The sequence below is a fragment of the Schistocerca americana genome, chromosome 7 (assembly GCF_021461395.2).
Source record: "Schistocerca americana isolate TAMUIC-IGC-003095 chromosome 7, iqSchAmer2.1, whole genome shotgun sequence".
Classification (NCBI taxonomy): Eukaryota; Metazoa; Arthropoda; class Insecta; order Orthoptera; family Acrididae; genus Schistocerca; species Schistocerca americana.
Window position 1 is genome coordinate 15,649,608 of NC_060125.1, and position 12,875 is coordinate 15,662,482.

The 12,875-nt window shown below is 40.6% G+C and overlaps 1 protein-coding gene across 11 annotated transcripts in view; it reads right to left on the reverse strand.

Annotated features, from left to right (window-relative positions):
* Positions 1-12,875, reverse strand: part of LOC124622601 — a 113,268-nt gene that overhangs the window by 12,752 nt on the left and 87,641 nt on the right. For 7 of the 11 annotated variants that reach the window (XM_047148355.1, XM_047148356.1, XM_047148358.1 and 4 more), the window contains one exon: positions 2,512-3,080. The exons of 1 other annotated variant lie outside the window; for it this stretch is intronic. In XM_047148355.1, coding sequence (XP_047004311.1) covers positions 2,843-3,080 — 238 coding nt within the window. In that variant the 3' untranslated portion in view covers positions 2,512-2,842. Of the gene's footprint in view, positions 1-2,511; positions 3,081-4,206; positions 4,341-5,543; positions 5,725-12,875 lie in introns of those variants that run through there. 3 more of the 11 variants (XR_006980658.1, XR_006980657.1, XM_047148359.1) reach the window with 2 other exon arrangements.

Sequence of the window (12,875 nt, forward strand, 5' to 3'; positions counted from 1 at the left end):
TTCATCTTATACCCTCCTTTCAAGACACTGTCCATTCCGTTCAACTGCTCTTCCAAGTCCTTTGCTGTCTCTGACAGAATTACAATGTCATCAGGGAACCTCAAAGTTTTTATTTCTTCTCCATGGATTTTAATACCTACTCTGAACATTTCTTTTGTTTCCTTTACTGCTTGCTCAATATACAGATTGAATAACATCGGGGAGAGGCTACAATCCTGTCTCACTCCCTTCCCAACCACTGCTTCTCTTTCATGCCCCTCGACTCTTATAACTGCCATCTGGTTTCTGTACAAATTGTAAATAGTCTTTCGCTCCCTGTATTTTACCCCTGCCACCTTCAGAATTTAAAAGAGAGTATTCCAGTCAACATTGTTAAAAGTTTTCTCTAAGTCTACAAATGCTAGAAACGTAGGTTTGCCTTTTCTTAATCTTTCTTCTAAGATAAGCCGTAGGGTCAGTATTGCCTCATGTGTTCCAATATCCAAACTGATCTTTTACGAGGTCGGCTTCTACCAGTTTTTGCATTCGTCTGTAAATAATTGGTGTTAGTATTTTGCAGCTGTGACTTATTAATTCGGTAATTTTCACATCTGTCAACACCTGCTTTCTTTGGGATTGGAATTATTATATTCTTCTTGAAGTCTGAGGGAATTCCGCCTGTCTCATACATCTTGCTCACCAGATGGTAGAGTTTTGTCAGGACTGGCTCTCCCAAGGCTGTCAGTAGTTCTAATGGAATGTTGCCTACTCCCGGGGCCTTGTTTCGACACACGACCACTGTCTAAGGCCACTGCGTCTACAGTCTCTGAGAATCAGATACGAACAAACCACTCCTCACGCCTCCTGTCGGGAGCTCCTAGGCTGGCGACAAAAAGTAGTGGCAGCACTGACTGCGAGCTGAGGGGAGTGGTAGGAAGGGGAGGGGGGGGAGTGGGGAAGAAGTGCACACACATACTCAGCCACATCTGGCCATCGACGATGCGTGACACCTCAGCAAACAAACCATTTCATCTACTGAGACGAAAACGAGATTTTTCCAGTGTTTTGTTTGTTCAGATTCCCCTGATGTGTTTGGAATTTCCCCGATTTCCAGAACCTGTGGCAAATCTGACATCTGACTGCCACAAGTTAGGATCACCCTGTGCACCGAGCACGAGCACACGTGACCCCTTCTCAGCTGCGTCTGCCGCCTGGGACACTGGGGAACTGCTCTCCCGTGCACGGGATGCCGTTACACAAATTACAACGGTTGTACGTAGAAGAAAATAATTTAACATTACTCTTTAGTGACATAGTCCAAACATGCAGCTGAAGAAAATAATCTTGTCTTTAATCCATCCTAAATTACAAACAGACAAGATATAATACTCATATTACGCAGCTGTGGTTATACAAAGTAAATTTTACTTTAATGGTCTATAGTTCACCAGATAATGCTTCACATATTTTATTTAAGTTAAATAATCTTACACCACATTTACACTGAAATAATCCTTTATTTGTTCCTTCTTGTAACATTAATTTTTTTTCACCTCTGGAAACATCTAGTAGTAAAGTAGTAAAGTAGTAAAGTAGTGCATCTAAAGATGCACTACTTTAAAATCTTTGATCCAACCAATTTCACTTTACCACTTACTTATCTTCATACCCGACAGTGACTTATCAGCCAAAAACTGGTTTGTGTAACAAATAATAAATGCTGTACAGTATTACACTAGTGATGTGTGGTTCATTCGTAAAAGAGTCTGTCGTGTATTTTAATCACAAAGTGGTTCCTCCAAATGAAATTTAATATTTAAAAATGGTATCTAGCAGTATCCTGATAAATATAATTAACACTTAAAATAACAAGGTAGCAGTCCTCATTTATTATTGTTTCACAGGTTTATAAAAACAAAGAAGTTTTTAAATTCGACTTACTGCAAAAAAACATTGTCAGTGCTATTTATGAATTGCTACCTGATCTACATCTACATCTACGTCTACATTGATACTCCGCAAGCCACCCAACGGTGTGTGGCGGAGGGCACTTTACGTGCCACTGTCATTACCTCCCTTTCCTGTTCCAGTCGCGTATGGTTCGCGGGAAGAACGACTGTCTGAAAGCCTCCGTGCGCGCTCTAATCTCTCTAATTTTACATTCGTGATCTCCTCGGGAGGTATAAGTAGGGGGAAGCAATATATTCAATACCTCTTCCAGAAACGCACCCTCTCGAAACCTGGCGAGCAAGCTACACCGCGATGCAGAGCGCCTCTCTTGCAGAGTCTGCCACTTGAGTTTATTAAACATCTCCGTAACGCTATCACGGTTACCAAATAACCCGGTGACGAAACGCGCCGCTCTTCTTTGGATCTTCTCTATCTCCTCCGTCAACCCGACCTGGTACGGATCCCACACTGATGAGCAATACTCAAGTATAGGTCGAACGAGTGTTTTGTAAGCCACCTCCTTTGTTGATGGACTACATTTTCTAAGCACTCTCCCAATGAATCTCAACCTGGTACCCGCCTTACCAACAATTAATTTTATATGATCATTCCACTTCAAATCGTTCCGTACGCACACTCCCAGATATTTTACAGAAGTAACTGCTGATCTGTGTAGCCATTTTATCATTTAAAAAATTTGTTTCATTGTGAATCCATTGTTGTTACAACAAGAATCAAACATTATTGCAGATTATTACAGCAGGTATTCAAACAACATTATTGTTTCTTCTACACATTTCTAAAATTATTTGTTATATTCCTTCAAAACAGTTTCCGCTTATGTTGACAAGTACTGAGAATTGTACTTTCCTATAAATTTCACATTATTTTTATACATACAGATATAGTGCTCTCAACCTCTCTCACTGTCACTGCCGCCGACGCTACTATCACTGTCGCCGTCTTCGTCACTCTCCGAACGGTCGTCCACCGCTTCGTCTGCTTCGCCGGGCCCTACGTCCTCGAGTGCCTCGAAGTAGAAAGGCTGTAGCTCAGCGTGGACCGTGCCGCGGATTACGAGATTGGGCATCTGCTCGGTCAGCCCGTCTGTGGCTCTGGGGTCACCTGGGCACCCTTCGACACTCAGCTCCCTGTGACAGGAACGGGAGCACTGCTGTTACTGTGACAAACTGAGATCCTTCTGTACTGTGAATGTTTGTACAACAGTATTAAGTATATCTCCACTTCTTAAAACCTCATCAAGTTTTGACACTGCCTTTTTACCAAGCAGCAAGCGTCTCCACAATATCGAGAGATGCTCGCTGCTTGATAAAAAGTAAGACCTTGACGAGGTTTTAAGGTGTAGAGATATAATTTTAGCAACAAAGATCCATATTGTAAGGGCTACAGTCTTTCCAGTTGTTATATACAGATGTGAGACCTGGACCATTACAAATGTGGAACGAATGGTGAAGAATAAACTGCTTTGAGTTGTGATGTTGGAGGAAACTCCTTAGAGCCCCGTGGACTTCAAAGAGAATGAATAGGTTAACATTAGAGCAAATAAAACCAGAGCACTCCCTGGAAGGTCTGATGCTAAAACAAAACCTGACCTACTTTGGAGACATCATGAGAAGATATGTTTCACTGCAAAAAACTCTAATGGTGAGGAAAGGCACTAGAAGAAGAGGACGTCAGAAGGTGAAATGAATCAATCGCATCACAGAAGTAATCTGCTCCAACCTGGAAAGCCTACAGGAGAAAGTGCAGGACAAAAGAAATTGGCATGCTTTGGTTCATGTGATCACAGAGAATTGGAACTGTCTAGACAAATAGAAATAGAAAGAGAGAGAGAGAGAGAGAGAGAGAGAGAGAGAGAGAGAGATTGTTACAAAATTCTAATAACGTACATGGAAATTTATATTTACTCAGAGAAAAAAAATCTTTAGGTAAGTGAAAAAGGAGGTGTGGCAGGAGCGACTGTGCACGGAGAGGGGGAGGGGGGGGGGGGTTGCCAGCATGGTGGGATGGGCAGGGACAGTGGTGGCGTAGGAGAGAAATTGGGGAAATTGATGGCATGGTGGGGGGGGAGGGGGGGGGGGGGTAGAGAGGTGCGGCCGCAATGATTTGCAAAGATATAAAGCTACTGGAATTTGTTGTTCTTAATTTCACAATCCTTGGATTGTATAAATAACATGGGGAAAGTACTCAATTCTATAAATTTTGGAGAACATTCTCAAGTTCACACAAATAAAACAAAGTGAGTATGTACTTCACCTGACTGTGTTCTCAGCTTGAGTAAATGAGTGGGTAACCTTGCTCAACATGAAGAACATTCTCCGATTTCATACGAATAAACACAGCGAAGTTTCTCACGAGCAGAGAAAATTCACCCCTTTTTGATATGAGCTCTGTAACATAAATCAGGCTGATTAAATTCTGCAGACATTAAGTCTTACCAAGTTTTTTTAGTAAATTTAATAAATCTATGTTGCTCAGATGGAAAAAGAAAGATATACGTAACCCGAAGACATATTGAGTAGAGTAACTGTGTAAGTTTATATGGGTTTAACAGTAAAAACATTATTAGGGTGGTGAACTTATTTCCCAAATATCATGAAGAAAAAATGAAAACATTTTTGTGCTATTTATGAGACCCAAGTTTTCCCGAGTGGTGTATGGGAAGACCAGGTACAAACCAGACAAATATGTCACTGACCTTTTCAGATGTTCATCATATTTTCGCACAGCACAGATGTTCCATTTTGCTATGCTAGAAATAAGTAGGCAAATCATAAAAATTAAAAACAGGTTTATTACAAACCTAGTGAACTGTTTCTCATAACAAAACCACAAGATGACCACTTAAGTACTTGACGTGCCAACAGAGTATTATGTGCCATTTAATCGAGATTACCACGTGTCAGAACACACTCGTTTTACAATCCGGAGTAGACGATAATGTGACGTATTGTTAAAATTTCATTCGCATAATGCGTTCACCTAACATCAATAAAAAAAAGTTCCCTGCATGTCGAAAATTTGTCAAGATTATCAGAAAATGTATTTTCATAAACCATCCGTAATGTTCTTAATAATCTGTTGCCGCACAAAAAAGTGAAAACAAAATGAAATTTTATGCAACTCTTCCCAAACACAGTGATGCTACAGTTCCATATTTGTACACTGAATAGTTTGCATATTTCAGCAAGCTGAACGAAATGCAAGATAAAGAGTACGTTCTGTGCCCGGTGCAGACAACACAACGCGGAGAACAGATTCGAGCAGGTGGCGAGATAGTGAGAATGAACTCCCTCATCAGAAAATATGCTCTGAACATTTTGTTCATACGATATAAAGAACTTCCTCAGAGCACGTTCTTTCACTCAGAAAATCTTCTCCAAAGAATGTTCTCTTTTTTATCCATACGACCTCTTTAGTGTTTGCACCCTTATTCACTTCCTACAAAGCCAACAACTTCTCCTCTCCACTCCAGAATCACCTGTTCTAAGCATCCTCAAGACTTTCTTCCTCTCCTCCATTACAGATAACTCAGTAGGCTTCAGTCCACACTGTCATCGACAGCCCGATTGCACCACACAGGCCACACCTCCAAAAGACTATCGGAATCGGTCCTTCACACTGTGTACGGTAAGAAGATTGGTGATGGGGAATGTGGAACAGGTAAAACGAAGCAGATGCCATCCCCAGAGCCCAACACTGACTTCTCGGTGGTTTTGTCCGGGCCAGGCAAGTCGCAGGAGGGACCATCAGAGGAAGAAATACTTGAAGGAACTGCAAAAGAAATCAGCAGAACTACAGCATCGGCACACTTCAGGGAAGCAATGACATAAGAGTTTTAAGACTGTACGTATAACACCGTATCAATGTAAGCTGGCTTCAGCTACTAATTCAGATGTTAAAGGCATCAGTGCGAAGGATCTTCTTGTATTACTAAATAAGTCATTTAGTGGAGCTCCAAACTTAGGGATTTCACAGACAATGTGAATGCAGGATTTCAAGTAGTCCAATCAGATGACAAACCATTGCTACTTCACAATATAAGTCTAAAATTATGGCAAAAGCTACAGCAAAATTAACTGTCCGGGATAATTATAACTGGAATCGAGTGAATATAATCGGGGAAGAAAATTATACAGATAAGTGCAGCATAGGCTATTATGCTTGTAGGCCTGTCAGGCCAGACAACACACAGGGAAAGCAATTGCATCATCGGTTCATCGGATAGATGAAGTTTAAAAATCATTCAGAGAGGCCGTCACCAGTGACACGGGCAGCACAACCGTGAGGTGCATCGAGACTGGTGCGGATACTGGGACAGGATCGCTCCGTGCAGGGCCTGGCGAGTGATAGGATTCGGGCAGCTGTACGAAGACACGCCGATTAAATTAGGTTAGGCACCACAGCAGAAGAGGTGTTGTGAGAGGAAAGTGCCCTACTCTCCGTGAAAGAAAAAGGATCTATTCCTGAGAGTGAAGGAAGTCTAAACTCTAAGTAACAGAGGGAAGATGATGACACTGAGTGCAGATGGGTCACATGGCTAGAGACTGTGGAAAGTCAAAGAGGAACACGAGGGTAGACGGTGAAGGCAGAAGAAGCAAAAGGCTCTCAGAAATATTGTTACCACTGTGACAAACCAGGTCACACAAATGCAGACTTAAAAAGATAACCATTTGTGAAAAATGTGAAAGGCTAGACCCCAATTCAATGAGAAATTAGGGGCTGTGCCCACAAGTGAAATGGAAAACTAAGAGTGTGTTACACGAGGAATACACATCTTACTGTGACAAAATGCCCAAATGTTAAGAGTCACAGATTTTGAAGCAAGAAACAAAATTGCAGTGGAATATTGCTACAAATTAGGAAGTCAGTTACAGTTATCAATAGATATCAAGGGCACATATGAAGTCGGTTTGATAAGTCATTTAAAATAAGCGAGAAAAATGTTTGTTTCGTAAATAACTCAACTTATTTCTCAACATATTCTGCTTGGAAGGATATAAACTTGGTCCAGGGATCCACCAACTTTTTCATCCCACTGCAAAATACTTGTTGATTGCAACTATCACTTCCTCATTTGATGAAAATTTCTTCCCAGCAAGCCAAAGTGTCAAGTAAGGGAACAAGGTGAAGTCACTTGGGACTAAGTATGGTGAATAGGGTGGATGAGGAACCAATTCAAAGTCCAATTCATGCATTTTCACCATTGTTATCGCTGATGGGTGGGATGGTGCACTATCCTGGTGAAAGGACCCTTTTTTGTGGTTAAACTTGGGTCTTTTCTCCACCAACACAAGTTTCAGATGATGCAACAATGAAGCATAAACAGGTCCAGCTACGGCTGTGCCTTTTTACAAGTAATCCTTGGGAATCCCAAGAAACAGTGACCATCACCTCACCATCTGACAAAATGGTCTTTGCATTCTTCAGTGGACTGTTACCAGCCTTTTGTCAATTGTTTTGTCTGCCATTTCGACTCTGGTGTGTAATGATGGATCCAGCTTTCATCAATAATCGCAAATCAGGAAAAGTAGATGGCAAAAAGGATCTATGAATACGACGGTAAGCTCCACATGACAGACATAAGATGAAAAAGTGTAAATCACAGAATGGTGAAGGAAAAGTTAAAAATGCAAATTAAAGGCAAGTTGTGAGACGACATGTTATGAGTTACCTATAAGGCAAACTAGTGGGGCATCAGAAAGTGATGTGAAAGTAGCTCACAGCAAAGAAAAACATAAGAACGTGTGTAGAAACAGGGTTGAATCCCAGTAATGAAAAAAAAAAGAAAAGATTATTCCCAAACAAGAAGAAATGCCAAGTGTGCATACAGCCAAATTTATGGTTCTATTAGAGCAAGGGAAATATATTTTCAGTGTACTAATTACAAGTGAGGCCAAGTGGAATCTGAGTACAGTGAAAGTTTTAGGTGAACTGATAAGACAAAGTGACACCAACATGAGCCACACAGGGAGCAATTAACGGCATGAGCACAAAAGGAAATCTCACTGCACAAGTTAGAGAAATGATCTGAATGGTCAGTTGGATAAAGAAGACTGATATGAATTGTATGGCATATGGTGAGGTATTTTATCTAAAAGGTGACAATTTGGCATTCACATAAATGGTAAGGCATGCATTCCCTATATTGCCAAAACAACAAAGGAAAGGTACATCCCTATAGAATACTGGAAGCACAAAAGGTGGTATTACAGGAGCAAATTGAGAAAATGGTTAATGGGGATATAATTGTTCAGAGAACCTGAAAAGTACCCACGGACACCTGTGGGATAGGGAAATATAGAATGAAATCTCAGTGGGGGAAACTTTCCCCATCCCCAACATAAGTGAGATACTGGACAAACTGGGGAAAGCCAAGTATTTCTCCACTATTTTAATAGATTCAGCAGATAGAGGAAAACACAGCATTCACTGCAAATTATCAGCACTAAGAGTCCAAAAGGATGCCAATGGGGCAAAGAATGCATCAAGTATATTTCAAAGACTAGTGAATGTTGCTTTGGCAAGATTGCATGGGACAAAGTGTTTCAATGTACTCGGATGACGTAACTTGCTAAGGTAGTTCAGTAAAGGAATGTGATGAGAAGTTGCAGGAAAATATTGGATGGTTTAAGGGCACCTAGGTTAAAGTTACACCAGATTGTGTGAATTTCTGAGAAAGAGGTAATATTCTTAGGACACAAAATAACAAAGAAAGATGTGGAGCCAGGTGAGCATAATGTGAAGAGGTGGAGAACAGTTCTGAAATCCATTACAGGATTTAAAGGATATTTAGGGGTGGCTGAATATTAATACTGTGAATCCATTGTATAATCGCTGAACTGGGATCTCTGCCACAAGCAGCATTTGAGGAACTGAGAGATTAGTAAATCCTCCCATACTGAGCTACCCTGATTTCAAGAAACCATAACACTGGTGCTGCAGATACCAGTGCAGAACTGTTCAGAGCAGTTCTGTCACGAAGGGAGATAGATTCAGATTTGCCAGTCAACTGTGCCCCACGGTTGTTGGATAAGGCTGAAACTAAGGTAGAGTGCTTAGCAATTGTATGGCCACAAAACAGTGCAGACCACACATTTAGGAAGATTTTACCATAGTAACAGATCACGAGCCACTGACACGGACTTTTGGTGTCGAAGGTCTGTTGCTGAGATTACTGAAATGGTGGTTGGAACTAGAGGAATATTTTTTTTACACTTTGTATAAACCCAGAAATCTTAATGCAAATGCTGATACATCAGTGGTAGCCAGTGGTATCTGAAGCTGGGTGTTGCACCAAAGTTTCAATGTTACATTTTTATACGAGATGGTTACAAGGAAGAAAATTCTTTTATCGGTGCCTCGCTTCCCGACATTTGTTACGATTTAAACATCCTGACAATTCGTGTGTATGAATGCCAGAAAATTCAATTTTTTAAATCCAAGTTATGATCCTGAAAAAAGTGAGAAATATATCTGACAGAAAAATATCTGTAGCAAAGAGCATGCTATGATTTATCAACTATCTAGAAAAACTATTGAATGAGCTACATTCCTAGTAGAACTGAAACACACTCATCATTTAACGAACTTGTCTTACTTGTATTGAAACTTTGCCATTCCATTTTTCACTGACAAACTCTTCAGTCACACACCAATTGCAGTCTGTAATCTGCATCGCGAGACCTCTTTCGGTGGAAAGCATCGCCGAGGCCGTCAACCTTTCCTCACTCGGAGTTATGTAAGAATAATTTTATTATTTTCAAAGTTGAAAAGCAGCCTTTCGGTTCGACCGATGTCACCTTCAACAGTTTAGACTACTTAGTGAACATCTTCCCTGGGCTGTTAGTTGTCAGACTCTACTAGACTAACTGCACCAGATAATGATCTACATTCTTGTGCTAGGTAGATAAAAGATAGTTAACAATATAGTTTCAGCTTATCCAAAAATGATGACAATGAACACATTTCCTTTAAGGTATCTTCAGGATATCTTAAAAAGATACAAGGGGAACTTAACACGAAAAAACAATGAAGCAGCTACAAGATGATGTGAAAAAATACAATGATCTATAACATCAATCACGTTGCACAGCACCTTTGCCTTTCTTTTCTACTCACATCAGGCTATTCCAACTTCATTCTCTTCACTGATAAATCAGTAGATTCATTAGTAATCAACAGATTCAATGCCACTGGTGATACCAATTACTTCTCAAATCTCGATAACATTTATTTTAAATGTCGAAATGATCTTATGGGCCAGCACGCATTGATTCTCCGTACCGTAACTGACCAAACAGAACTCTGACAAATGGCATAACTTAACTAGAAAATTCCAACCAATAACTGAAACGGGTACCGTGTGGCCCCCGCTACATAAGTTCTGAGAGTGCTCGCATTGGACAAATGAAACATGTAAAATAAATAAAAAATTACATGCAACTTGTGCCGGCTCTACAATTTTAATTTATAACAGTTGCTGTTCCCCTGCAGGCAAATGTCTGTGCTCACTGATAATTTAAGATATGATTGAAACGAACATTTTTATGGCGAAGAGCCTGGCAAATTGTAGTTTCACTTCTTATAGAATCACCTTCCAGTATGTGATTTATACATTGTTGGAGTAATGAACTGCGTTTACGAATTGAGATCGAAAAATCCACTGGACAAGATCGAGGGAAATGCTTTCTCACTAAGTCACCGAGGATAGTGGTCCACTGCGCACTCTATGAAAAGAATGGACATATTCTCTGAAAACTCTAAATAAATAAATAAATCATACTGCAATTGATTGATACCGCTTTGCTCATTATAAGATTAACTTCATCAGCATAGCAATGTACACATTCTGCATTAGGACAATTTTTACACAACAGTTTGTACTCCACCCGAGGAAACAGCCATAACAGATGCCTCATCACAGGTCTGTGCAAGTAATTTTTGGTGAGTCTTTTTGCCTATTCAATTCTTCTAGCAAAGTCGCAGCGAACATCTGTGCACCGTGTTCACAAGGAGATAGGAAACTCTAGAACCTCTGGGTCTCAATACGTAACAGTATACAACAGCCATCTGAAATATGTTTGATCTGTTTGTTTTATCTGCTATAACAGCTAAAAATTATGATTCCTTATTTGCTTTGAAATTTCTTCTTGGTATACATCCAACATAATTTGGAAAAGTTCACTTTGAATAGTTTTGAAGGTTCCTTTGAAAACAGTTGCCTTACCCAAATTATCTTTCAATGCTGCATTCAATCCAGAAGTAAAATTAGTCAGGGTTTGATAACAATTCAGTTTTATCATGATCCCTTAAGGCCAATTCGAAGGAACCACAGAAATATATTTAGCCCAGACCTATTACACCCAACTTCTTCTACTACGCAAACTGACAGTGGAGGGAGGAGAAAAACATACGGGGATGGTACTAAGATATCAGTCGTATCAGGACTTTGTGCAAAATAAGTGGTGACGAGGGATAATGTGCACGCAACTGGGACTCAAACCTGGGATCTCCCGCTTACTAGGTAGTCGCATTAACCACTGTGTGACCCGGACAGACCGTTTATCACAAATGCACAGACTATCTCAGCTGACCTGCACTCCCACCTAGTACCTATCCACAGCCCCCACCCGTGTCGTCCACACTCACTACATTTAGATTCCTGCTGGAGATTGAATGTAAATGTGCATCTGCACTGAAGGTTGTGATTTCAGTGCCCATCATGGCAGATCGGTTATACAAATGTGTGACGTCTGTTCTTTCGGACACGTCATTCTCAGCAATTTTCCTTCTCGATGCACTACTCGGTTGTATTTGAGCAGCTGAAGATTCGTGCTTTTACACTTTGGTACTCAGATGGTTTACGTCTGTAACCCTCACTTTTGTCCACAAGGGTTCAACATCATACAGGCATGGGAAGCAAAATAATGCATTTTTAAATTGACAGCCACACAACCAATCACTATTTTTACAAATATTCATTTTAAACGCTGTCCTAAACTGTCAATTTCCAGTATTAATATTTTGCACGGTGTTTAAAACTGGTTACACTTTGCAAACTAGGAACTGTGTGACGAGCTATTTCTCACTGTACAGAACGTATTATATGCAACAGTGCACAGAAAAATGCAGTATCGAGAACCGATACATTCGATCACCTCGAAACGCCACAACGTATACACACGAGGTTCTCGGAGATAATATTTCTAAATGTGATAAATAAAAACATTAGGACTTCAGTAACAGCTACAATTGCAATATTCCAGCCATTTTTCCAAATGCCACTACATTAAATCTGCGCTCAATTTACAACTGAAAAACTATAAACTCCAGTTATGCTGATGAGAAAAAAATTTCTCCGAATTTCTACCTTCAAAACTAATTTGTCAAAAAAACAAAACTATCACAACCGATGTTAAAAGATCGGTACTCTTAACTTTGTGGATGGTGGAATGGCACACTCTAGTGGCCTCGATGACAAATGAATGAAAGAAAGCTGGCAGACACGTCGTCCATAGAGTGGCGCCTTCTGACGGGACATTAGGAACTGTCTCGAGTCAGGGAATTTGCGTGCCGACTGCGTTACTCTCCGACGTCACTGGCACATGAGCCACCTGTTGCCACGGACGGGCGTCGACTCGACTCGTACCCGCTCCGAGTACGGTGGTGTGCACTGTCTGCACAGAGTTGGAGTAAGAGAGAAAACTCCGAGTTTGCTTCGAGCCTTGCAGCATTTTCACGTCTGTTATCGAGGTGACAAGATGTCAGGTAACCGAAGACTGTATATTGTAACATCTATTACAGCACATATTAGGCTTCCTAAACCAAATAATTACAAGAAAAGTGGACATATGACGTGTAAAATTACTGGGAGCTGGGCAACATTGCAACAATAACATGCGTCCTCACTGTGATGCATTGAG